The sequence below is a fragment of the Lepeophtheirus salmonis genome, chromosome 4 (assembly GCF_016086655.4).
Source record: "Lepeophtheirus salmonis chromosome 4, UVic_Lsal_1.4, whole genome shotgun sequence".
Classification (NCBI taxonomy): Eukaryota; Metazoa; Arthropoda; class Copepoda; order Siphonostomatoida; family Caligidae; genus Lepeophtheirus; species Lepeophtheirus salmonis.
In genome coordinates this window covers 3,882,775-3,910,282 of record NC_052134.2, presented here as the reverse complement: position 1 = coordinate 3,910,282, position 27,508 = coordinate 3,882,775, and the positions used below count along the sequence as shown (strand labels likewise).

Here is a 27,508-nt window from a genome sequence, read left to right as displayed (position 1 = left end):
TGGTTGTTATTTTGAAATCGTTTAATGCCTAATTATTGATGTTTAAGACTAAACTATAAACCCTATTGAAAATATTTTTTCTGGAAAACCTATTTTTTTCGTTATTCAGAAATTATAATTAATTTAAAAAAAAATTATATTGAAAAAAAGTGTCGACACTATCATCTGACTAAATTTCATTTGCCTGAGATTAAGCATGTTATCATTTATTTGTATCATGGTCTCAGCCAATATTTTGTTTTAAATTAGTTAAATTGATTTATGAATTTATATATTTTTTATATAGAATATACCCTTATAGGTATACTCCTGTATTTAAAACTACATTGGTTAATTAATTATTGGTTATATAGGTAAGTAATGACTTCCTAAACTGCATTTAAGAATGTACCTATTACACAACTCCCGGATAAAAAAATTTATTTACAAAATATTTTTTATAATTCACATGAAACTGTAATACATCATATACTCGTAGAAGGGATAAACATGGTCAAAACTATGTTTTGTCGCTGATCAAAAAACGTTATGGGTAACTAAGGATTCGCCAAACACCAAAATGAACTTCTTTGGTGAAAAATTTTATATTGATCCAAACCTTAAGGATCCTATAAAATAGAAAATACGTTACAATTTCAAAATTGTCGTGTTTAAACCTTTATTACCTATCCATAAATAGGCATTTTTCGTCGCTTCGTAGATATGCAATGGTTTTTCTTTCTTAATCTGAGTACTTACGATACCAAAACTTCTTTGGCCGCTTTGATACCCTGAGCAAAAAAAGCAAAAACACAAACCAGGCCACATCCTACAAACTCAATATCTCTCCTCCTCTTGTTGTTCTAGAGTGCTTAAGAGTCAACATCTTATTCGTTTTTTCTGCGTATTTATTTTTTAATTGTTTAAATTCGGGGTTTTTTGGATTTTCTTTTTTAAAATCATGTCTATGGAATAAGAGATTGTCTCCATCAGTGACGAGGTACTTGTCACTTCTAAACAGATTGTTCCGAAACATTCACAGATGTTTAATTTAGAATCTGTTGTTAACCATGGGACTCCTTCGACATCACAGGGTCAAAATGCAGAGGTAAATTCAAATGACCCTTTCCCTAGTGGCTGTCATTAATACAGGCTCAATGTCAGTCACAAAAGAATGTACCAGCGGACACTCCTCCTCCGGACTCAGTTCTTGGTAGGATACTTTAAGGAAATAAAGTAGGGAATTTGATTTTATCTGCGAAACCCCTTAGAATTTTAAAAGAAGACATTTCTGCACTAAGTTTGCCACTTTTCGGCACCCCACTCAAAGAATTTATAGAAAGAGATTATTGTTAAAGCAACGCTCAACATGAGGCTTTGCAACCTACTACTCCTAATAAGGAGCTTCGTAATTTAGAGAGCGGGTTCTTAATTTATCTACCTGTTAAAGCTCATAAAATAGCACGCCTAACACTCAGGCCAGAACTGGGGGCTATGGATCAAACAATCAGCACCATAAGGCTGTAAAATTGCCAAGAAATGATTGGGATGCAATGAGGCTGAAGGTAGCTCTCCCCAATTGGATTTTCCTTCAATCATTCGGAAGTTTAGAGACTTATAAATACATAAATTTTTAAGCCTCATAGTACAAGGTCAATTGTCGTCACTTTCAGACGAGGTAACGGTTATTTCTTGAATGAAATAATGAATTCTGGGGTCTTGTCTAAAGACTCTTGTGATTTTTAACGTTTTTATGTTTTATCCTTATTATCTGCCACCTAGGAAGAAAATACTACTACCTATGTTCGTAGTATATACAAAATGGAAATGTTTATAAGGAATATTAAGATATTTTTATTTTTTGTACATAAATTATTTTGAAAAGTGTTTTCTATCCTATAGTTTACGTAAAATATTTATCTCATAAATTTAAAAAGGAAAATGAGAAGGTTTGTTTTTCCTTCTTGAAAATTAAACCACTTTGAAGAAACAATTGTAAATCTACGAAGCGACGTGAAATGTATAATATTTAATAAGTTCCACCGGGCATCATTTCATTCTCATGATTGAGGATCATCAATCATGTAAATACGGTTTGTTTTTTAGCTGGCCAGTTAATTTGTAATTGGTAGTAAAAAGAAGGAACTTTATTTTCCAAAGCAGTGGTCATTATTATTTAACTCCAGAGTAGTGAACATCTTTTTATACATAGATTCAATGATATTCAAAACCTGTTTGAACGTTCGTGTGTGCTCATAAAAGTTACCCTGAAGATTTGTTGTGGATTTATAATTCTCATTCCTTTTTGGACGCCAAGTATATAGGATCCGGGATCAACATCGGAGTAATTTGTACTATTTTCTTGTTTATTTTCTTTTCTCCTTCCTCTCTTGTCACAGCTGATTGCAGTTAATCTAATGAAATATCATGAGCATTATTCTTTCTCCCCTCCAAAACATTCTTTTAAGTTGTTAGGGTTGCCCTGTCAAGTTTCGCATCTTTTTTTTTTCAAATGCCCATTACACACTGGATTTCCACATTTGAGAATCATCAAGAAGAGGAGAGATAAAATGGATGCTAAAGTACTAATTATAAAGTTCCTACCTTTTAAGGGAAAAAAATTCAAGTACCTGCATCGACAATATATTTTGCTGAGCTCGATCATCAAAAAAACAATACAAACATCATTTAAAGCAAATTGTAAATGAAGATGGTAGGCAAAAATTAGGACAATATCATAGTAAAGTTCAATTAGAAATGAATAATAGAAATATTTATTGGAAAAGATAATGTTATTTAAGGAAAAGATAGGGAAAAAATTGGAGGACAAATAGAAGGAATTAACTTCCGATAAGATTATGTTATAATTCCAAGATCAAAGAGATTCAGTTAAAGAAGATCTGATTTTCATATTAAATGGTACGTTCATAAGAAGACATGGTATTCACATTTGGGTGGAAATGACAAGAAGTTTATATGGAAGAATTGGAAAAAAAATAAAAATAGCATAAACGCAAACGACTACATATAAAGTGCCTGTACAATGTACATCAAAAAGGAACCGATTTATTCATTCAAGAATTGATGTTTCATATATTATTTTTTTTCTGAAATATTTATGAAAATTAATTATGTATAATGTATGAAGCATAATTATTAAATATAACAAATGATTAATTCATATAAACTACATTTCAGAAGAATTTTATTAATGTTTATTTCAATACTAATTGGTAAGTACAATAAATAATGTTTCAATATTTTGAATTATACATAAATATTGAAAATAATTCATTAATGTAATATTAAAGTATCGATAATAAATCTGAAAATGTAATATAATTTATGCCCATAATCGTATTACTTACATTTTTTTCAATAATAAACTATAATTTCCATGTAATTACTTTTCAATTTGATGTTATCTAATGCCCCAAAGTGTTTTTTTTTTAGAAGAAACGGCTACTTCATGGTCACGGTGCTGTTGACGACTATATCCTTAATATTGCATAAAGTATATATTTAATTAACTCTTTACAAAATCAAATAGGAAGCTGTTTCGATAATGATTGGCGACGGTAGCTCTCTTAACGAATTCCAAACACACCCTGGAAGAAGAAAGAAAATGTAATTTATGCTAAGACAAAGTAGATACGTCCTTTCACCTCTTCGTGGTTTGCTACGAGACATGTTCGAAGAAAGGTTTAAGAAATGCTACAGAGTAACTCTGAAAGGGAAGGACTGTATTTGCTGGATGTCTTCAGAAGTGGACGAAGACTTGAAGATCGATAAACTTATTACACGTTTTTATTTTTATGTTTACGCAAAGAAACAGTTTAGTTTCACCAGAATGGAACGAGAAATAAATGTGTACCCTAGCACTCCTCTCCGTTAACTTGTCTCACAAGAGTCATAATTATTTTCAACTCTTTTTTATTACTCAATGTTGTTCACTTAAGAAAATGAGAAAAAAAATCCCTTTTTAACGATTAAAATTTCTTAATTTTTTATTCGATAAAAGCTTCCCCGTGAAAATGAATGGATTTGTAAAAATCCCTTTTATTATTAATTAATTTTTGTGTGTTTATGTGTATTTTATTAATTATATGTATTTATTTACTTGTTTATAGTAAAAAAAAAGGCCAGGCCCTTTCTTTTAGTGTTCCTTGTGAGAAGACGTTTCAAGTTCGTCTTTACAGAAAGTGCAATTATTTCATTCTTGCTTGTTCAGAATTTGTAAAAAAGATCACTAGTGGGCAATCGGTATCGAAACAGCTCCTGATGCGAATTTTTGATGGGATTATGTTGCTGTTTGTATGATTAAGAACGAAGTTGTGATTAGTATCGGGATTTTAGAATAGTCGTTTTTTCAACAAATATATGGAGTTGTTATACCTAATGACGAAAAAAACAGAAATGTCTGACTTCCAACACTCTGGGATATCTTCGTAGCTCTGTTGAAGCTTCAGGACATGACTTCTCACAAGAAAATTAAAGTAGCTTAGTTGTCCAAAATAGATCATTCCGTCAGACATGAGTAGTTTTTATTGATTTTTAATATATTGTTGGAATTTAAGGGCTCGTGTGGAGTAAATAAGGTAATAACTATTGGAAGAATCAAGTGCAAAGAGTAGGTCATTTTCCACGAAAAAATTGTCGACTGATTTTAACTGATTTTGACTTTAACTGTCCATAAATCCTTACCAAAAATCAATAGAGAGATTCAATGACTCTCAACCTGTTTCAGGATTTAGACAACCTAGTCCAAAGTCTTTTATGGGGGATTGCAACTCATTTTTCGATAGCTATGGCCTTTTTGCATTACATAAAAAGTCAACTCGAGTCCTGCTCATATTTTGGTATATATATATATATATCTCTCTCTAGCAAAGAATTAAACCTCATGAAGGGTTTTAATTTCGGTGTCATTATGAAGTTCCAGACCTGTACTTTATCTACTAGATTCAGGCAAAGCGATAAGTATAATTTCTATAAGTTTCCCAGTTTTGATATAGTTAATGAATGAAACATTCAATGTTATATATCCTTTGGTGTAGGATTTTAAAATGTTGAAATACAGAAGCAAGGGTGAAGCAGAGAGCTTGAGTTGAGAAAATTTTGCCTTAACATTGAACTCTATAGCAGTGAGGATCACTATTTTTTAAAGAGTCACTCTGAGTACAGAGTTTTCCCCAAACTCCTAGAGTGTGAGATGGGCTTATTTGATCGACATTTGTAAGGCCTTTGCAGAGTCCTCAATTACAGTTCTGAAATCATCTGCATACCAGAGTTATTTATATACTTTATTTACTTAGCTTAACTTCCATTTTTTGTGAATATACTTAATCGTAATAAGGAATAGAGATGGGCATAATATATCCCCTTGTGCTTAGAAACGTGAACATTTGTCTCTTTATTTGTATTCTACTAGGGACACTCTAGAATATTATGACTATCATTCGTAAACATTTAGAGAAAAGAGAACTCGACCAATTGCTGGAGAATGAATTGGTATGAGACAGTATCAAAAGATTTCTCTAAATCTATCAGACAAATTGTAAAACTTTTTAGCCAGAATTTCATTCATCATATCTTAGACAGTACGTGGAATGTCTTCAGCCAATCTAATTCTCATAAAGCCTTTCTTTTCATGCAGAATTATATATGGAAGGATCCTACTTAACCTTTTGTTTACTGTTCTTGTCAACATTTTGTAATATAATCATTCAAATTAAGTTTTTTTATCAAGTTTATCTTTTTCTTTCTTAGGAACCATGACTACCTATACTCATGAAATTTCGATATTAATTATGAATCAAATATTTCTTTCTAAGTATTTTCATGGATTGTGACAAGAGCCAACGTAAACATTTTTTCGAATTCGAAAGGGAGATCCGATATTCCATGTGATTATTTTATTTCATTATGTGTTTGATATATTTCTGTAATTTCACATCGTTTAATAGATACATTGATTCGAGAGAATTCAACTTTATTCTTTACTATTTATATTCTTCAAGATTTCATCTCATCCCAGAAATTTTGAAAATATAGCTTATTATTTAGCAAATCTATGTATGTATGATGTGCAAAATAAGTAAAGCGTTTTTCCTTTTCTTCATTTTTATTCAAGATTTTTTTTGTGTTAATACACCAAATATAATTTTCAAAAATACTATACAATGACTTATTATATCATAACTATGAAACTTAAAGCAATAACTCATTTATTAAGCTAGAATAACTTAATTGTGCAAATACAATATCCCGCGGTTAAAAATGAAAAATCGTACCTAATATATCTATTTTCTATTCAGTCGATTTGTTGTTCAATCGCATTCTAAACAAAAAGTAATCCATTGGATTCAGATTTGGCGAGTTTGGAGACCCAAAATTCGGCAAGATAAAGTAGTCAAAATTGTATTTGAGCCGTTTCAGGATTTTTTTTAAAGGTTTGGCAGGCAGCCAAGTCCTATTGCCACATATAAGGCCTCTCATTGGTAACCATGTCGATCCAGGGATTCACCTTAGTCTCTAGTACGTCCAAGTAATTGTTATATTGTACTCCCGGTGAAGGTTTTGAGGAGAGCTCCGTGCCTTTTCAAATACTTGGGACAACGAGTTAGTCAATTGTTTCCAACTGCCGCAAGTTTGAACCAGCTATCTAACAAAAAAAATCAGCGTCCTAAGATAATGGTTTTTCTTAAGAGAGCGCCCCAATGTGGCAGTATATATAGCTGGCGGTTCCTGCATATATAATTATGTATGGATAATTGATTTATGCACTTAAACCCACTTTGATAAAATTAGAAAGCTTCAAAGATATGAATACTTTTCATTGTTAAAATAACATATATTCTAATGTTCCACCATCATGCACTTTACCTACATACATACATCGTATGCATGAATATTTTATGTATTTTTCCAATGGTATTGATAACACGTCATTACTTTTGCTCCTCAAAGGCAAAACAAAAAAAAAAAATAAGCCTCAAATTAATTGGTAAATAGTTAATCCTTCCCAACTAAGGAATTATTATTAAATAAATGTTGCAAATTTTTCAGAGCTTAACACGAACTCATGTGCATTCAACCTCACATATATAACGGTAAAAATGAGTAGAGAAATCGACAGGGAACAATAAAAAATGATTGTATTTTCCACATTATAGTTTTTAACAAAAAAAAGTTTCCATATGAATCTTTTTGACCGAGTAAATATTCATAAAACAAAGCCATAAACTTGCAAATTATAGTGTCCTTTCATTCATTATTAGAGTATATTTTCATATATGCAATTATGTTGCAAAACTGTTATATACCATACATGTCTTTTCTTATTCGGCTTTTTATTTATTGAAAAGCCGTCAATGAATGAAAAAAGTGACTCCTTTATGATTTGTGAGTTTAAAAAAATTATTTCATCAAATTTATGATTAGAATGTGAAATAAAAGAAGAAGAAAATGTTATAGGCACTTATTAATGTTGTATATTCCTCCCCCCCCCCCTCTTCTTAAAGTTAGTGAGTAGGCCTTTCTCTTTTACTTACTACTTGCCTTACGTAACAGCACGTGAAATGCATAGGAGAAGAAGAAGAGAAGTGCCGCAAAGGGACGATTTTTTCATTCATATAGTTGTGGGATAGTGAGTTAGTTGGAAATTGGGTAAGACCTCAACTACAACTGCATATACGCATAAAAAGTATCAATGAAAAGTGATTTGGACACGTTGCAGCCGCAAGAATTACCTAGATATTTAATTCAATCTTTTTTTTGACAAGTGCAATTTTGACACATATTTGACTCCATATTATTATCCTTTGTTAGATGATCCACACCATTGAAGAAAAAAAATGATTGAGTTTCAACGACACAAATATTTCATTGTGCTCACATGGACTTTTTTATTTCACGGTAAATTTTTAGCTGTTTTCTATTTACTTATAATTATATAATCGTTTTATACTAAAGAATGCACAAGTCATCAACTTGTCCATATTCTAAATAGTGCACAAACATCCCATTTTAAAAAGGAGGCTTACACCTATAAAAAACAATTCATTAGTAAATTTATTTGTCGAATATTATATATACGTATATGACAGTGTTACTTTTATTCTATCAAGCAACCTTTGACACAAAAATAAGAAGAATAACTTATTAATTCGTTTATTTATCAAAAAGAATACATGATGAACTAGCCATAAAGTAACAAGTTAGACAAGAGAATTGACATGTGACAATCAAATATATAGGATCTTACTTATTTTTAACATCTCTGCATGATACTGCCTCTTTCTGCGAAAACGTATATTATGTTTTTTCCCTAGGGATAACAATTTTTTAGAGAAAAAGGCAGAATAGGTATAAGATATTTAGTTACGAAAAAAATCCCACAAACTTTACAGCTTGTGTTTGGTTTTATTTGATAGACTTTTATATATTTAATAAATGTGCTAAAATGATGTATTTTTTGCAAAAAAAAAACAACTTTTTTGTATATTATCTGGAGTCATAATCATGACTTAAAAATTTAAGACCCCTATAGTTTATATAAATACATATTTATTGCCATATATTCTAGTACTTTTTCACCAATTCCCTTACTTAAGAAAATTTTAATCTGCGAATAAAAAAAATATAAATTAATTAGTAATTCTTTGACTTTTTAAATTGCAGGATACATAAGAATAACCTCTATAAAACTTATTACACAACAAATATATGTTATCTTTTTTTATTTTTCAATTAAGATCCTCCTTTTTTTTTTTCCTATATAAATTCACAAAGGGTTTGTGAAAAAAGCAACCGTTTGTTATATGCAAATTTAATCGATATATAATTTTTTGAAACATCCATCATGAATGGAAATCTTTCTTTATATGTAAAAAAATTTATATATACAAATCTCACAAATCTATATTTCATATTTACTCATTTGTTTGTGAAGACTTATGTATATATATATATATTTTATAAGTATGAGAGAAAAAAAAATTAGTTCAAGTGTTTTTTATAATTCAAGTATATTAAAAAAACTTTATTTTTTGTCTAAATATTTAATTTCATATGTAAATTTTCATTTTTCTTCTTTATGTATTTATACAATATACGTACAGAAAATAAGGAATTAAATGAAAGCATAAATCAAATAGGCTTTATTTAGAAATATCTTTGTATGTTATTTTTTAGTATATGGAGGAAAAAATAATATCCATGAATTCTTGTAGATCCATATTCATACATTTATGTGATGTACATAAAATAATTGAAAACAGTTTTTTTTATGTATTTGGGTTTCAACCCACCATCACTAATAAAAATATTTCAACAGTAAAATGGATATTTTAGGAACATGAAATCTTTATTTGCCATGGATAGATGTTATATATGATACTTTTTACATATATAAATTGATACTTATTTACAAATAATCTTATATTTTTGAAACATTATTAAATTTTCTTGACTTAAGAAGATGAAAGAAATGGTTATCAAACATTACATGTTTGATTTGTATTAGTAAATCAAAGGTTTATATATGAATGAAAATAAGTCATTTTTGATCTAAGAAATAACATTTTAGTCATGCTGATCAAATCTAGTAATTGTGTCGCATGTGCATCCCACGTGTTTAAATGATGTATATTATATAGTGATAAATCATATCTACGAAATAAAAATGTAGCCGTATTCATGTAGCATCGAGCGTGTATACAGAGAAAAGTATTTTTGTTCTACTAGTGTGGTCTGAAAAGTTTTCCACCTTACAAAGATACACTTTTTCCAAATTTTTATTTTCTTTTTTTCAAAAGCTACTGAGCGTTCTATAGACTAAATTATTCTCTGGCTCATCACATAATATTATTTTAATTTGCCTCAAACTATTCTTCTTCCTCTTACATTCTGGACAAAAAAATGTGCCGTGGTCTATCGAAACATATAATTGTATAACAAGGTTTGCCCACCCCGTATGATCACTAATGATTAGTAATGAAAATCGTGTGCATAATAGGTATGTTTAAAAAAAAAAGTTAACAGCTACAATCAGCTGTAATAAGGGAAGAAGGAAATAAACATTCGCAAAAATTACTCCAATGTCGATCCCCAATTACACTCTGAGTCCAACAAGGACTTATAATTACCATAACTCCACAACAAATCATCAAGGGCATCTTTTATGAGCACACACGGATGTGTAATTAGGTTTTGAATATAATTAAATCTGTCTAAAAAAGAAAGATCTCTCCTTAGCAATTGAATAATAATGACAACTGCAAATGAAAAGTAAATTCCTTCTTCCGATTTTCAATTCTAAAAAATCGGACCAGCTTGGGAGGAGACCAGGTTAGCTGTCATAAGATTTTATTAGATGAGTTGCAAGCTGCAGGAAGTGGAAATAAATGAAGACAGCTTCCACTCCAAATATAGCAAGGATACCCAATTATACTTTGAATCCAACGAGAAATGGTATTTTTGTAAGAGGTCAAGGAGAAGGCGGGAGCAAAGCCTGAGGTATTACTAAATTAAGAGCATTCTTAATACTAGCTACCTTTTACATAATTTTGGGGAAGAAAATGAATTACTTCTCTAAATGGGAAGGGCTTCTACATTTAAAATAGATTTAGTAATATTATAATTATATTTCAATTCATATATTTTTTTTTATTATACATTTTAAGCAACAATTTATACCAAAAATAAGCGATAATGCTTACTTTACAAGTAGAAGTTAACGCCGCAACGACCTATTAGATAATAAAGGAAAAAAGACCACACGCAAACACCCTTGTTCCTTTTTTAATTTTTAAACTGAGTTCTTTTTTTTAATAAAGATCCTTTATTTACATATAACTCCCCCGAAATCACGAGTGTCACTCTAGATTATTCGTTGCAACGCCCACTATTGGTTACTTTATGCTTAGATGTCTGCTCCTTCATAATCAAATAATAAGGCTAACAACTTGGGAAAATAATAAATCATTATTCAAGTTGACAAATAGAAAAACTAAAGTATTTAAAGTTTTTAGATATTTATGAATTTATTTGATGTTTGGAAAAAGCTTCGTAGAAATTCTTAATACTCTAAACCAACTCACTAAACAATACATTCTAAAGTATTCTGAAATAAATCTTGGAAGTATATGAGTAACTAAAGTGCTTCCAAAAAAAAAATTATTGGTATTATCTCTCCTCCAAACATGGGTTCATTTTAAATCACAGAACTTCTTTATTTTGATACAAAGAATTGTTGAGGTTTGAAGATTATAATATGGAAAGTCTAGTGGTCTATTACAAACTTACATATGTATATTTACAAAATCTTGATGGATGTGGTAACCCAACCCGCCTTCCCTTAAAGGCAATAATTTTTTCGTCTCTCAACGATAGCCCAATACATTTTTTGTGAATGAAGTCTGCTCCTTGGTTGTAGAATGTTGTAACATGAGGCATACTCGTTTCGGAAATATAACACTATACATATCTGAAATGAAACTTTGTTGGTAGTAAACGGTATGCATATATGAAAATATCATTTTCCTTGCTATTTCCTTTTAAAAAAAATTAAAACTCCATAGCTACACAAAAACCTTTATAGTTCTTGTATAAATAAATTATTTTCCTTTGTTATTTTTGTATATGAATGAGCTGATTCAATATTTGCTTAATGCCTCAAATTTTAAAATAAGAAACAGGAATTATATTTATAGCCTTGAAATTGATATAATATATATATATTTTTTTTTTTTGCATAATTATGACTACTTTAAAATAATACATATCTTGTTCTTATTGTAAGCCGCATCTTGTATTCATATTTTTTGTTGAGAGAAATATTCATGCAAGAATGTTTGTCCGACTATGCTTTTAGGGCTAATTAAATAATCATACATATTTGAATTCTTTTTGTGCTCCCCACGTTTTCTCTATAAAAAAAAAATACATACATGAGTTACACCCTATAAAAAAGCGTTCCAAATTATTAGTCCACGCATTCTTTTTTTAAATATTTATGGACTTCTGAGTGGCTACTGTATATATATGGTGGTGCCCCCTTATTATCAGGAGGATTGCATGCCTAGAATGACATATAAACCAGTTCTTAAAAGTATTTTTTTAAATGAAAATAGCACAAACGCAAAAGATTAAATATATCCTTTCCTGAAGTATATTAATATCCTTGCGTGAGTACTGAAATGGGTATTTTTAGAGTGGAGAAAATTACCAGGTAGGAAAATTACCCGGTAGAAAATTGTTCGTATTTTGTTCAAACTTCATGATGAATAATAACACATTATAAATTTACTTAATATTATTTACAACAAATATCTAAACATATTTGTTTGTTCCATGTTCCTAGGGAGTACCTTCATGTGTGACTAAAATTACTGCAATACAACTTACTTTGCTTTTTTTTAAATTCAATCTTCTAAGAAATGGATTGAGAGGTTATGAAGGAGGGAGAATGAATCAATATCCTAAGGGCTCTTAAAATATAGTTGATTGGCCCGGGGAAGTGTGGTATGGTTGAATTCCCTCCGCCCTTAGATTTACCCGGGGGGTAGTTTGAAAATTCATCCAAAACATCCAAGGAACCCCTTTAATATCAAAAATAGTACCAATCCCTTGGGTTCTGTGGGGTACTTGGAGGTTCCCTTGGATCCCTAAAAACCATCGTGCATACATCCTAGGAATGTATAACGTGTCATCAAGAATTTAAAACAACATATGGGTAATTTTCCTCCATAGCAATTTTCTACAGAACAATCTTCCCCTAGCAATTTTCCCAATGGCAGTTATCATCATATCTTTTATAGATATCCCAACATTGATATTTTGGCAGGATGAAACTTTATTTTTCGTAACAGTTGTTACATTTTATTATTTCTCAAAAACTGTAGTTTATTATTCTGTCATTATTGAGTAGAAAACATCTAAGTATAAAGTGTAACCATCTAAGTATAAAGTGTAACCCCAAGTGCGTGTACTCATGAACGACGGAGAGTAAAAGTGATGATTTTTGGGAGAGGTCTAAGTATAAGTTCCTGTTTCAGAGTAGAAATGAGAATTTACAATGTAGTAATATTTGCCAGTGTTTTTTCTTAGTTAAGGAGTGAGAATTGTGTTTTTTAATTATTTTTCTTGACCTCATAGCTGCTTGCAGCTAATCTTATTTAAGCGTCATCACTGCTAAACTGTTATTCTCCCAAACAATATTTAAATTGTCAGAGTGAATACGTCATTTTTTGCTTTCTTTTATTTTTACTAGTGGAAAAATTATGTTTAAATTATGATTATTTATTATTGGTATTTGACTATTTATTGCTTTTCTAATTTATAAAAAAATATACTCGAAAATTTAATATTTGAAATTTTTTTTCATAAAAACTTTAATCTTATTTTTTTAAACCAAGCTCTCTCCCACCCCTAAAAAATATATAATCCGTGGATGCCCTTGATGGCAATATGGTATTTCTTAACTATTATTTAAAATATTAAAGAATTTTTACTAAAATCGCATTGGAATCGGTATTTTTATTTGTTTTTAATCATCCCATCACTAATTTTTACATACCATAGGTCATATTTTATACAACTCTACATATTATAATCATCAGTGTACAAACTGAATAAGATTAATATTATAAGATTATACTTTATACTTGTTAATTTCATAATTTAAAATAGTAGTATTAGAAAATAATATTAAACTTTGATAACTATAGAGAATAAATTCTTTCTAAATTAGTTAATTGTTAAAAAAAAAACATGCTTTATACATAAAATGACATTTCCAACTCCACTTCTATGATTTTTTTTTTTATATATTCATGGTTGGACTAGATAAATAATAAAAACCTTTAAAATACCTCAACAATTTAATCCAAAATTTGTAAATAACTCAGAAACTAACGATGTACCTTCTCAAAAAACTATGGATAAAGTAATAATAAAATAATTTAAGAACTTATATGGAAATTGGAACAAAAGTACCAAATACACAAGATATTAAAACGATTTTTCAGTTTTTGAGGTTGATTAACAGCCCAAAAAAGCAACGGATGAATATTTTCCAAATACATACGTATATAATTATTTTTTTATGTATTTGTGTTTGACCATATCAAATGAATAATGATAAAATAAGATAACAAGGGTTCTAATCATATATGTTTCGTTAACTCAGTTGATAATAAAATCAACAATCACAACCCCCCACCAACAAAAAAAATATATATATATATTCGAAGAATAACAAATTTAACCGGATGTTATGTATTTGTATGTGTCGGTCAATCACCGAAACTACGGCAAAAGTTTCAGGTCTAAGTTTTTGTATCAAACATAGATCATACTCGTATATGTGATCACAGTAAGGCTCCATTAAATTTTGAGAGGTCAAGGTCAAGGAAGTACAAAACGGTTTAAATGAATAATCGAACATTACTTTGAAACAAATTGAGATACATCATTCAATTTAATTAAAGGCTGAGGTTTTGCAATATTTTAAAGATTTATTGTATAGATTAAACATTTGAAGACTTAAAAAGAAATTCTCAGATTATTTAACACTCATTAAAAGTCCATAGAGAAGGAAATGAAATTAATAACGGAAATAACTAATGGAAGATAAATTAACTATATCATTATGACTGAAAAAGGATCCTTTTATAAGAATGAAATTACTCCAATTAAGTCTATTTCAATTTATTTTAAATCGTGTTTGATGCTATAAAATTAGAGGATTTTCTTGAAAGCGTTATATTTAGAAATTATTAAATTGTTGATAAATTATATTTGTGTTTAATGATCAAAAGACAATACGTGAATAATTATGGAGCTCACATACTAAATGCAAAAAACTATTAGGCTCACGACATAAATTAAATAACTATTTATAATCATGCAGTGATTCTAATAAAAATATCCAATAAGATTAATGTGGAACAAACTTAAATCAACCATTTTTAGATAGTTCAATTGATGGCCTAAGCATATTAAAATAACTCAGTTTTTTTTTCTACCTTTTGATCGTTTTTTGAGAAATATACATCAGATATAAAAATTCTAATCATGTGTTTTATACACATTCAATAAGTTTGAGATTATATCTTTTTAGCATAAAAGAATTATATATATATATAAATAAATTTTACCTAAAAGGAAATTTATCTGATTTATAGTTTAGATTATATGTGAGATTAGTCATATTTGAAAAAAACGCGGGAAGGAGAAGTTACTGCAAACTATTTGGCTTTATCTTAGAATGTAATTCATAAATATATTTTAATAAATTGATTTTAATAAAATCATAACAGGTTCTAAAAGAAGCGTTCTAACAAAATCAAATGAAAAAGAAAACCAAAAGATCTAACTACTAAAACTATTTCAAAACCACTTCTATGTACCAATTCATTTTTAGAACAATTTGGACCGATATTTTGGTCGAAACCACAAATTTGATTACTTTAAAATCATGGAATATTTTTTTATATCAAACTTTATCTTTCAATTTTTTCAAATCTCATATAATGAACCTGAAATATTAGGAACACCTTGATAATCTAAAAAGTACTTTAAGGTCAGTGTATCAATGATCTTATCAACATTGTTATTTATTATCTTGGGGGGAGGGGTGTAATTATGTTTTGAAAAAAAGCAACTCATATAAATAATAAAATCATATTTTTCCATTTTCATAAGGTATTTTTACCAAGTTACATTTAATAAAAACCTTAATTAATATTAATAATGACTATTATTATTTTAATTTTTTTCATAACCAAAATGTATTACACATTTTGAAATAATCAAAACATGCTACAATAGGATAATAGAAAGAAATAAAAATAGAAATCAACTAGACACAAACAAATATTATTAAACTATTCAAGACCTAAGCTTAATTGTATTTCAATTGCCCATACAGCGTTATTAATTGTTTATCACACACCCATCAATCTTGAAACTGAATGTCTCTTGGATTCAAAATTGAATTATCACAATCACTACGTGATAATATACTTTATCATTGGAAGCCAGAGCTTAAAAAAGTCCTTAGGCTTCAGTAAGTATCCAAAAACGTTCCTTTATCAGCTTTCCAAGTGCGAAGTTAGCATGCCTTAAAACGGGGTACAGAAAATGTACAGGTGTCTTTCTTTATATATATCAACAATATAAGCCAAAAAATAAAAAGTTTTAAAAAAAATGTCCATCTGAAGGCGATTACTTTATTAAATTCGGAAATGGTGTATATCAGGTAAAAAGGTTAATAAGAACCATTGACATTTAATAGAGATCTGCTATGATTGAAAATTCTTATGTGATAGATTCAAACCAAACTTCTATAAATAACCGTTTTAGTCTCAGACCGCTCTATGATTTATTTCTCTGACACTAGTACTTTACTAATGTATGTAATTGAAATTGGAATGAAAGTACCTTCATACGAACAATATAGGTAAAAGCTCGTCACTTCATCTTAATTTATGTAAGGTGTAAGGTCTAAACAATTCATCATTATCGCGATACTTGAATGAGAGATAAATAGGCTCATATAGTTACACAACCATATATTCGGATTGACGTCATTCTATAAGGTTAATTAATTAGACAACATATAATTAAGGACATGTATGGGGTTTTATCTTTCTCTCAAATAATGATAATGATTGACATATTTAATGAGAAAGAAAATTAAAATAAAAGGAAAATTAAAAGAAATTGAAGTGATATTGAGGCTGAACTGCTACTTTGACTAACAAAAAATAATAGCACTTGTATGTATATATACTAAAATGCTTAGTCAAATTATGCATTAATACTTCCTTTTTTGATTCATTGGTTTTTTTTATTCCCCTTTATAATACAGGACTTTTATATTATGTAATGAATCACTTTATCCAACTACTTTGGTTAATCTATTATAATTTTAATAGAAATTCAAATGTATTTTTCATTCTTGAAATTTGATTACAAAAAATGAAGTGAGTCATTTATGATTGTATCACTTGAATTACTACGAATTCAATGATTAATTTATGACTTTAAAGTCATACAAGTAATTTTTCTAACATTTTTATTAAGAATATAATATATTTATTGAGGGGTACCATCCGTTTTTAGCTCGGTATTTGCCATGGAGTTATCCATCTTGATGAGTTACTTCAAGTATACTAATGTACAAATTTGATGAGTCATCTTTTGATGGCATACATGGAACGTAATTTTTTGTTTGTTTCCTGCGTCCTCACTCATTATCAAGGGCACTGGAAACCAGTTAAAAACTGAGAAACTGTAAGTAGTTTCTTGAAAATGCCCACATATATTGAACCAGTGTCTCACACAACTTTTTATTTTGTTATGATGTGGGTATGTCAATGGGCTCCTGGACCTTTTTCTGAGGTACTATCCCTCACTATTAAATTGGGTACATTATTTTTTTTAAATTAGCATACTATTCTGTACTTTTAAAAAGTTCTTTGGAATTAAGGCTATATACTCATGCTTATAAAAATACACAGCTCTACCAAAGTCCATAGATCAAAGTCATCCCAAACCTTTCCTAATATATATATATATATATATAGCATACTTCACACATAAATGGTGCTATTTTTTTTTTTTTTTTTTAAATGACCTAATTTCCAGTTAGTAACAACCTTCAAAAGACAGCCTTCAAAATTGCTTGACAATCTATTATTTAGTGTGTTAGTTATTGTGCTAAATGTAACGCAACTGTTGTTATTTCCAAGAGAATGGATCAAAAACAATTTTGTGTTTTAATTTTACACTTATTGTTGGGGAACAAATACAGTTTAAGCTAAGCAATTGCTTAAAAGCTTTTATGGGAACTATGCTTAATCAGAAAAACCCATTAAACAACGGCTTAGAGACTGAAATCATGGTCGTAGAGACACCAATGACAAAAAACGCAAAGGCGTAACAGCAGAATAAATCAAAAAATAGACAAAATCGTTTGGAATGATTAGAAAGTGAGGTTGTATGAGTTAGCTGACATCGTAAAGATATAAAAGAAACGTGTTGACTTTATGTTATATGACCATTTGTCCATGAGAAAGCTTTGTTCAAAGTAGGGTCCACGTTTCCTCACTGTTGACCAAACCCACAAAGTACTGATGATTCTGAGCAGTGTTTGGCCATGTTTAAACGTAAGAAACCGGAATTCTTGCACCGGTATGTGACAATGGATGAAATATGGATCCATCCCTTCACTCTGGAATCAAAACAATCATTTTATGAGTGGCAGCAACTAGGGACCCTCGTACAAAGCGCCTGAAAGGACAACAATCAGCTGAAAAGGTATTTTGGGAAGCACAAGTTATTATATTCATAGAATACTTTAAGGACGAAATCATGGGAAAACAGCCCAATTTGAACAAGAAGAAAGTGCTGTTCCACCTGATTAATGCTCCCCGTCACAAGGCAATCAATACAATGACAAAAGTACAGGAATTAACTTTTAATGGCTTATGCATCCATCTTACTCTCCAAATTTGCCTCCAAGAGACTTCAGGTGGTTCTCAGATATAAAAAAATGATTGGTAGAAAGAAATTTTGATCCAATGAAGAAATTATCCCTCAAACTGAGGACTATTTTGCGACAAAAGATAAAGTGTTATATAAAAGTAGCATTGAAATAGTAGAGGTGGACGGGAATGGATGGAGATGATATTGATGAATATAACCAATTTTGAATGTCAAGAAATGTTTTCTTTGTTCAAGTCGATACTTTTAAGCCCTTGTGTTATATATGCTGTGTAAAAGTTGAAACTTGTACATCTTATAACGTTATATATAGTCATAATAATAGCCTTTTTAATGATATTTCTCTTATTTTCCTTTAAAACTTTCTAACATGAGTACTTTACTGGTCTAATGAGCTGCCTCAACACTAAAATGAATATCAGCTGGTTAGTAGTTGTTAAATATGATACCTACTATAAGTATCAGTAGGCAAATTTGATACTTTTGTACCAGTATATTTTATTCCCCCTAAAATTATAAAATACTAGTTGGAGAGCAAAATATCAAATTATATAGACTGTAGAGCAAAGGTTTTAATTTTTAAATTATTACATTATTATCAAATACGAAATGTTATTAACGGAATAAGATATCTCATTAAATATTTTTTATTTATTTATACGAAATGAGACTGTAGAGAAATTAAATTCTTATGCTCTGTTACAAAATAGGTATCTATCAGTTGGTAATTTTGATTATAAAATTGATTTGAATAAAAAGTTTACCAACCATCTTTTTGGAACTCAATCGTTGCATTATGTTCAACACGTATCTATAAGAATTTCTTAAAAATTTCGGTGGTATATATCAAGCTAGTTGCATAAAGCATGTCCTGTTGGTGTGTAAAAATAAAATGAAATGAAACATAGCGTGGTCACCCTGGCAATTTGAAGAATGTTGGGGAGAAGAGAAGCTTGGCTGTCATGACGTTTTATTAGGTCCACTACCAGCAGCTGTGAGAGGAAGAAAATAAAAACAAATCCCAATCCGTATATAGCAAATACTCGTACCTATAGACTGGAATTACTCCGATGGCAATCTTCAATTCTACTCCGAATCCAACAATGACGTACATTTATTCAACTCCAAATCAAACCCTCATTATTACACTCTGTCTTTAATGAGCGCACGCCCTAGTAATTACTTTATACGCATGTAAATGTTCCCTTTTCAATAATTAAAAAATAATGATAGCAATAATTGGTAACTACAGAAATCCGCTCCCGCGTTCCAGGACATATATTTTATACACCTCTATAACATGAGCTAACATGTTTGCACAGTGTTTCTACAGCTATTTGACAGAGTCTTTAGCCATTAGTTGACTCCTTTTTATACAATTATTTTATTATGTTTGAGATACAATTGAGTAGTAAGTAGTTTTTTACACAATATTTCAACACTATCATATATTTATTAGTAAAATAATAAAAGTAGGGAATCGTCTAATTCTAAAATAGTGAAGACTATTTTCTTTTTTGCTGTTCTTGTCATATCATTGCTCCACTTAATACGGGGTACCGCATCTAGCATGCATTTACACGTAGTACGTCTATAGACATTATATTTCCGAAAAATTTACATGTATTGGGTATAGGAATGTACCGATACAAAAATTTAAGCTCATGCCCATTCAGATACAATTTTAATGGACGATTTCGATATCCATTCAGATTTTTTATTATTAAATAAACAAATAACAACACGTATAACTATTTGTTAATATTTAATATGCTACTGATAAATGAGAAAATACATAAATACATCAATCTCATATTTATGATTATAAATATTTTGTTAGTAACTTTCAATTGAAATTGAAATGAATTAATTTCACTCAATGCTCAGAAGTCAAGTTATTTCTTTTTGGTCAATAAATATTAATAGCATTTCTGAATAGTCTTTCCGCTCTCCATAGAGTAAAACGAGCATGATAAATATTTACAAGCAATTTCCTAGAAGTTCTTCTTTTTTTTCTGTAAAATTAGTGTTATATAAGTCAAAATTATCAACTCAAGATCTATTGAATAGTTAACAGAAATTGATTTGTATGCAAGAATTTGTGATTTTAAATACCATTCACTATTTTAAAAATATTAGAGGATATGGTTTTTAACAAGATATAAAAAAGCTCATTCTCTGTGGTAATTGGGGGTTGGTTTTTGCTTAGATTGGGTAAAGCTAAAGAATATGATACAGGGCTCTTAAATTTTGAATTTCCGTGAAAATTGGAGATTTTATGTCAAATTTATACATGAAAACATACAAAAATATTTTTCAGAGAGGAAAATTAAGTGAATATTACGCCAAATGCATGAGACTTGACACCCTGATGATGGAACTCCTGGTGCAAGGAACCATTTGTAATACATGTGGCTCTTTTTCCAGATAATTATGACCCCTTAAGGAGTCAGTCTGAGAGCGTCAGATCAAATACATTGAGAGATATATTTATGGGGATATAAGTTTTAGTTTATCTATCCTTCTGCATTCAAAGTTTATTCAGGAAATACTGTATTGTTATTAATCAATCATTATTAACTTTGATTTCTGTCTATGGTTGTTTGAAGGCCGAATATGTCATTGAATCGTACAAAGTTTTGACTAGAATTTTGTTATAAAGGAGTAATATTATTGCTCTTCTTATATTTTAAAATAAAAATATTTTTTTTTTTGCTTCATGCCGTATATTTAATAAGTATGCAAAGTATCGGTGTAATCGGCAGTATTGAACTGATGCACGTATTTCAAAAAGGGGGATGCTTGCCAATTCTGATGCATCGACACACCCTACATATAATATTCTACAAACTTTATCAACTTTCCTTATCAAAATGATAAATTAAATTTTGGAACACAAAATTTACTAAAGAAGTTTTTTCTCTCTCCAAATAAGAAATATTAAAAATCACAGAACTGCATCATTTTAATAAAGAAATTTTGAGATTTGAAGTTAAAATATGTAAAGATATTATATTAAATACTTTGTACGCGCATCGTAGATGTGGTAACCCGATTTTATAGCCAATAAGAAGACGGAAACTTATTTATGGATAAATTGTTATTCTTTTTTCTCTGTTTTAAGTTTTGCACAAAATTATATACATTGAGTCAATAGTAATTTAAGATGGACGAATGAATTGCAAAATTGATATATCTAAGCCTTTTGTTGATATGTCTTTATTTTTTGCAAAATAAGGAAAAATAGTATTTTAATCAAATTTATATGTTTAAATATTAAAATGCAAAAAATACATATAAATATAATTGAAAACAGACATGATATAAGCAGTTATTGGTTGGTAACAATCATTTTTATTTTCTACTGTCTTTTGTTACTGATTTTATTTATTATAAACTTTGTATTATATTTTTGATAGAAAGGCTTTATAGTATCTTATATTGTAATAAATAAAAAACGAATTCATCATTGTTTAAAAAAAAAGTTTTTATAAAAAAAAAGTTATTCATAAAAATTCGTACAGATTCGTCTATGTCCGTCTAAATAACCATGAAAGAAAGAGAAAAAATAAAAAAGCCAAAATTCTCTTATTATATATTTACATTTACTTATATACAAACTCATTTATTAAAGTAATATAAATAAAATATATGAAGCATTTATTTTTTACTCTCATTTCTGTGAGTCATGTTGCCTCATTAATAAAAAAAACAAGAAACCTTAATAGACACGCATTTACAGTATCACGTAATCTTTTATCAACAAACAAAGATAGGAAAAATAGGTTGCGTGTGATTATTAATCGTGTCTATTTAATATTTTTGGATTTTTCCTTCCAATATCAACTATGCATGTTTTCTCAGGCCTGTACATTTCTAAGTCGTTAGCATTTTTGCTGTGTCAAAAAAGAAAAAATGAACATGGTATCTTAAGAATTTGAAGAATATTTGAGAGAAGAAGAGATTATCTGTCGACATTTAAATAAAGAGATGAAGGAAATAATTACCTGGTGGTGAGGACTGTGATCAGTAAGGCGATTCCACAGGGTTGCGGGCTTTCTATTGCACTTCCTGGATACACTAAATTATGTTAGTGCGGAGCCGTGTATCAAATACCTAGCTATGTATCAAACATGGATAAATGCAAGAACTACTCCATTTGTCATTACCTAAGTCAACTCCGAGTTCGAGATTTATAACTTAACTTTTATCGCAAAAAATAAATCCAGAAAACGGAAAATCTCCTGATTTGGACATAGGCAGATTAAATATCAAAAAAAATAAGGCAAATGCTTTATATATTATCTCCCATTTAAACAATCTACATTTCAAAAAGACCTCTTTTTTTTTTCTTTTTTAACAGATTATAATTTAAGTTTGATAATTATCAGACTTTTGTGCAGAACGCGAAATATATCGGCGTTGAGCCGAACGTATGTTAAATGAACAAAAATGTACCCTGAATACGATTTTTTTAAATGTTGAACACTAAAAATGGAATTTTGACTATTCATTCTATTAATTCTCGTGGCCTTTACTTTAAATTGATATACAGATAATCAAATATTCCTAATTTTTTCCTCTTTTCTATATCATGGTAAAATTATATATATAAACAAACTTTTAAACACTTTTTATGGGTTTAAAAAATGTCTATCAAAATTATTTAATGCAAATGAACTAAAAATGTATTTTTAGTTTTTATACCCACTAACTAAAGTGTTTGTGTCTTTTTCCATAATTTAATCGATTTATGCGACCTAAAGATGACCTCGTAGAACAATTCAATTTTGATTCGGTAATTTTTATAGTGTATCATAACTTTTCCTTACTCGCTATAATCCAAATTCATAAAAATAGAAATAAAAACCCCTGATTTTATAAAGGCATAAAATAGTCTACAGAAACAAATTAACTCAAAGCAATTATTTACGGAAATATTGTCAAAGCATGGGTAAATTGCATTCGTATTTTTTCTAAACAAATACATTATATATACATCAATGTATAACAAAAGACGGAAAATGAGATTCACTAAGGAATTGGATAATACTTTCTCAGAATAAAAAAACACTATCAAATACAAATTGAACAGTTTGTAGATAAGTCAATTATATATTAGTGAGTAAAATACTATATTATATGAATTGAATATAATTTCCAAACTCTTTCATTAGAACTGTCAAAAATATTACCTATATAAAGGAGCTGATAATTAATATGGTAACCCTGGCAATATGAAAGAGCACTGCTATATGTGTTATTAGACTACAACATTAATTACTCATTACAATTTCCAAATAATTAACATAACTATAGTTAATTTCAAAAAAAAAAAATCAAAAAAAAACAAGGACTTACAATTAATAAGTTTTAAGTATAGTTATTCATGAGCACACGCACATTATGGATAAATGTCCCTCTTCAAGAATTAAAGTGTCATGGTAACAGCATTATAAATTTTAAAAACTGTCCAGGCTGCAAACTAAAACAGTCATATTTTCTTCAAGAATTAAAGTGTCATAACTTCTATTCCTCATATCTATATTATCGAATATGTTTATCAACTTAGGGATTTTAAAAGTTATGTCTTGTCGACATCAAACATGGTATTAGGAAATATGGTAGAACATTCCAAATGTTCAAATCCTATAAGTTCTTCAAATGAAGAAAAAATAGTTATAAATATTTTAACAAATTATATTATTAGTTGTTATAAAAGCAAATAAGAAGTTCTATCAGGTACATCATTTTGAATAAATATATCTATACATTACCATTCTTGTATTTATCGTAGGGTTCACTATTCATTCTATTAAATATATAAAGAATCTGACGTCATACCTACTAGAAAAATTAATAAGTTCTCCGTATATATTATATAAAAATGGATATTAATAGAGGTGGAGACTTGGACCCGAGACATGCAAATCGACTTGGACTTGTGAGTACATATTTGAGACTCAACTTGGGCATGCAATTAAAGGTGATCCTTTGGTTAGATCTGACTAGGAAATAACAAAAAGTTATTGAACACTTAGATAATCAAAAATAGGTGAATATAATAAAAAATATATACATATACAAACAAATGAATTGCAACAAATTTCGAATCAATTTAATATATTATAGATGACTTGAAAATATATAAAAATTCAATCACATTTTCTACTCAAACGAAATGACATTAGATATACAAGGTAGTCCAGATAAATTGGACCAATCTTTGAAGGGTTCTGCGGATCCACCTTTGGCGGGTAATGGAGTTCTTCAGGGCCTCCAACAGACGAGTTATATTTGGCACAGTCCTCGTGCTGGAGCCTCCCTCAGATATATAAATCGCATGGTTTCAGGTCTGGGCTGTTTGTAGGTGAAAAGTCCGGGCTCCAAAAGTGAGGACAATTTGTGGCCAAGATATTTTGTACTTTTTTGGCCTCTTGCGTTGGTACACTGTCATGTTAGAAGGTGTAATTTAATCTTTGGGCTACTCCATCTATCCAGGGAATGTAAATTAAAAGTGCACAACCAGAACAATGACAAAGCTGAATATGCACGAGGTTTCCTGGGAAAGACAAAATTTAAAAATTTAATTAAATGAGCTTTCAAAATTTAAAAAATATATGATTTTATCTCATCTAATTCATTCGTTATATGAGATTTTCCCATTTTATTTGGACCACCCTGTACATTTTGAACATAGGTAATCATTTTTAGTCCTACGTTTTAAACATAGAATTTAGAATAAAATGATAAAATACGTCTTCGCAACATTATTAATATTAAGTTTATATGCAATGTAGTAAAATTATAAAATTTACATGAGTACTTTAATCGATCAAATACAGTAAAGCCAAGTTAATATCAACAAAATGTGTGTATTTTGAAACAATGGGAATTGAATGTCTAAAATGAAAGACTATTTAAGAAAAATATGAGATTATAATCAAATTGCACACATTAAAGAGTATTTTTATTTCACACAATGGTAAATGCAAAGTTGAATCCTTTTCATATTAATTAATCGAAATTTATAACCCGTTATATTGAAGTATTATCCAATATGAAATGACCGTTTTTCCAAAAGCAATTTTTCAAAAATCCTTTAAATTAAATAACTACAGTGCGTTTCAAAGTAACGGAAAATGTACCTACCCACTAAAATTGATCATTTTCGGAACGCTGATATATAGTTTTTATAAATAATTTAAAAAATATTTCAAATGCTGCTAAATTATTGGAGATCATACTTCTGGTTGGCTCTTGAAATCAGGACGACTTTTTTTTTTTTTTATTAATAAAGGATTCAAAATTCTGTAGCATGCAATGATTATAAACTAAGACTTTCTAGGCTGAAAATTTAACCTAATTTAAATAAATTTACAAATTGGCCAATTTTCGTCCCTTTGTGTTTGACCCCAGAAGACCCTGGGGCACAAAAGGTATTTATTCCTAAATATCTTTAAAACACGATTTATGTAAGGAATGCTTGGATGCTAAAGAAAGTAGTCGGCGTCGCATCGGAGAATATAAAATTTAATATCAGTTTCTGCCACAGTCCACACGGCAGGCGTGTTTTCATCTCTTTGAAACACAATGTGCATAGAGATTTATTCATTTTTTTTTGTACATAAAGTCAGTCCAGTATTAAGCAGGAAGGTCAGGGAAACTGCATAAGTGAGCCCTCAGTGCAGGGGATCTCTTAAACCAGGTTTCTTATTTTGTAACAATTTGAAAACTGGATATGGACGCTTACTGCTATAATGTGGAATAAACATAAACAATATGTTGTAGTAAGTACAATATTTAGTCCATCCGTAGATTACTTTCGGTGTCAGGATAGGTACATAATGTCAAGAACTCACTAATTTTTATTCGCAGAAAATGTAGGTTTTTTTGGGAACAGATCATTGCTTAACAATGATTAGTTTATCAGAAAAAAAAAATCAGTGCATTGTTGTGATTCCCTCTTGTAGTATTTAACCATTCATAAACAATAAGCTTTTGTTGTCTCTATTTAAACTTCCTAATTTATTAATTAAAATATTTTGTTAATCGAAACATGAAGTTTTTAGAATGCCCAATGTCTAGAGTTGTAAGCTAGACTGTTCTCCTCCAATACAAATTGTATTGATCATGTTATTGTTAAATATTTTTTAAACACACCAAAAATGATTTTGATTGACAACTATTCCTAACCCCTTGTGTGATTCCAAAAGGAAGAATACCAACATAAACAAAATTTATAAGATATTATACATAAAAACACGATCGAGGCAGCCAATCAACTAGTACATTTTTCGAAATAACGTGCTCAACAAATTTTGCTTTGCAATAGATCGATTGTACCGTTTGCTGTGTGACTAGTGGCAACGTCTTGTTGCAATCACGTGTTTTCCAAATCCATACCTTGCAATTGGGCCTAAAAAAATTTTATGATGGTGCAATAGCAATTTCTATTTACAGTAACGAGGCGAAACGAAAAAACAAGCAACAATGATCCCTCCAGCATGAAGCCAGACACAAATAATAACTTTTTATTATACAATGATGTTTTTGAAGCACTTGTGGATTTCGGCTTGACCAATAATTCATATTTTGCTTAGTAACACATTTATTCACCCAAAAATGAGCTTTATCATAGAATTTGATTTTTAGATGAAAATCATCATTAAAGTTGCACCGATTGAAGAGTTATTTGGCTATTTTGCAATCGCTGATCAAGTGTATATCACTCCATGATGAAATGTATACAAATGAAGTGTCTAAATGTCAAATGAAAAAAGAAATATGGCGTCATTTTTTCCCTAACGGAGAAAAAATATAGTGCATCTGATGAAAACCCCTTTTTAACGAATTTATATCTTCGATCCAGTTATTTTAAAATTTATTAATTGAGATTCTGACCAAAGACAATTTCCCGGTAAATGAGAAATCCTCACTTCCATGACATTTTTTAGTGAAAAAATTAAGTTTTTTATTTTTTATGAAAAATGGGGTTATTCTGAATGTGTTCTTA

At 29.3% G+C, this 27,508-nt stretch overlaps 1 protein-coding gene across 1 annotated transcript in view; it reads left to right on the top strand.

Annotated features, from left to right (window-relative positions):
- The first annotated feature begins 7,607 nt into the window (after positions 1-7,607).
- The window catches only part of LOC121116683 (uncharacterized), a 145,133-nt gene continuing 125,232 nt past the window's right edge, over positions 7,608-27,508 (top strand). Inside the window, exon 1 of the mRNA XM_040710969.2 lies at positions 7,608-7,896. Coding sequence (XP_040566903.1) covers positions 7,836-7,896 — 61 coding nt within the window. The 5' untranslated portion in view covers positions 7,608-7,835. The remainder of the gene's footprint in view (positions 7,897-27,508) is intronic.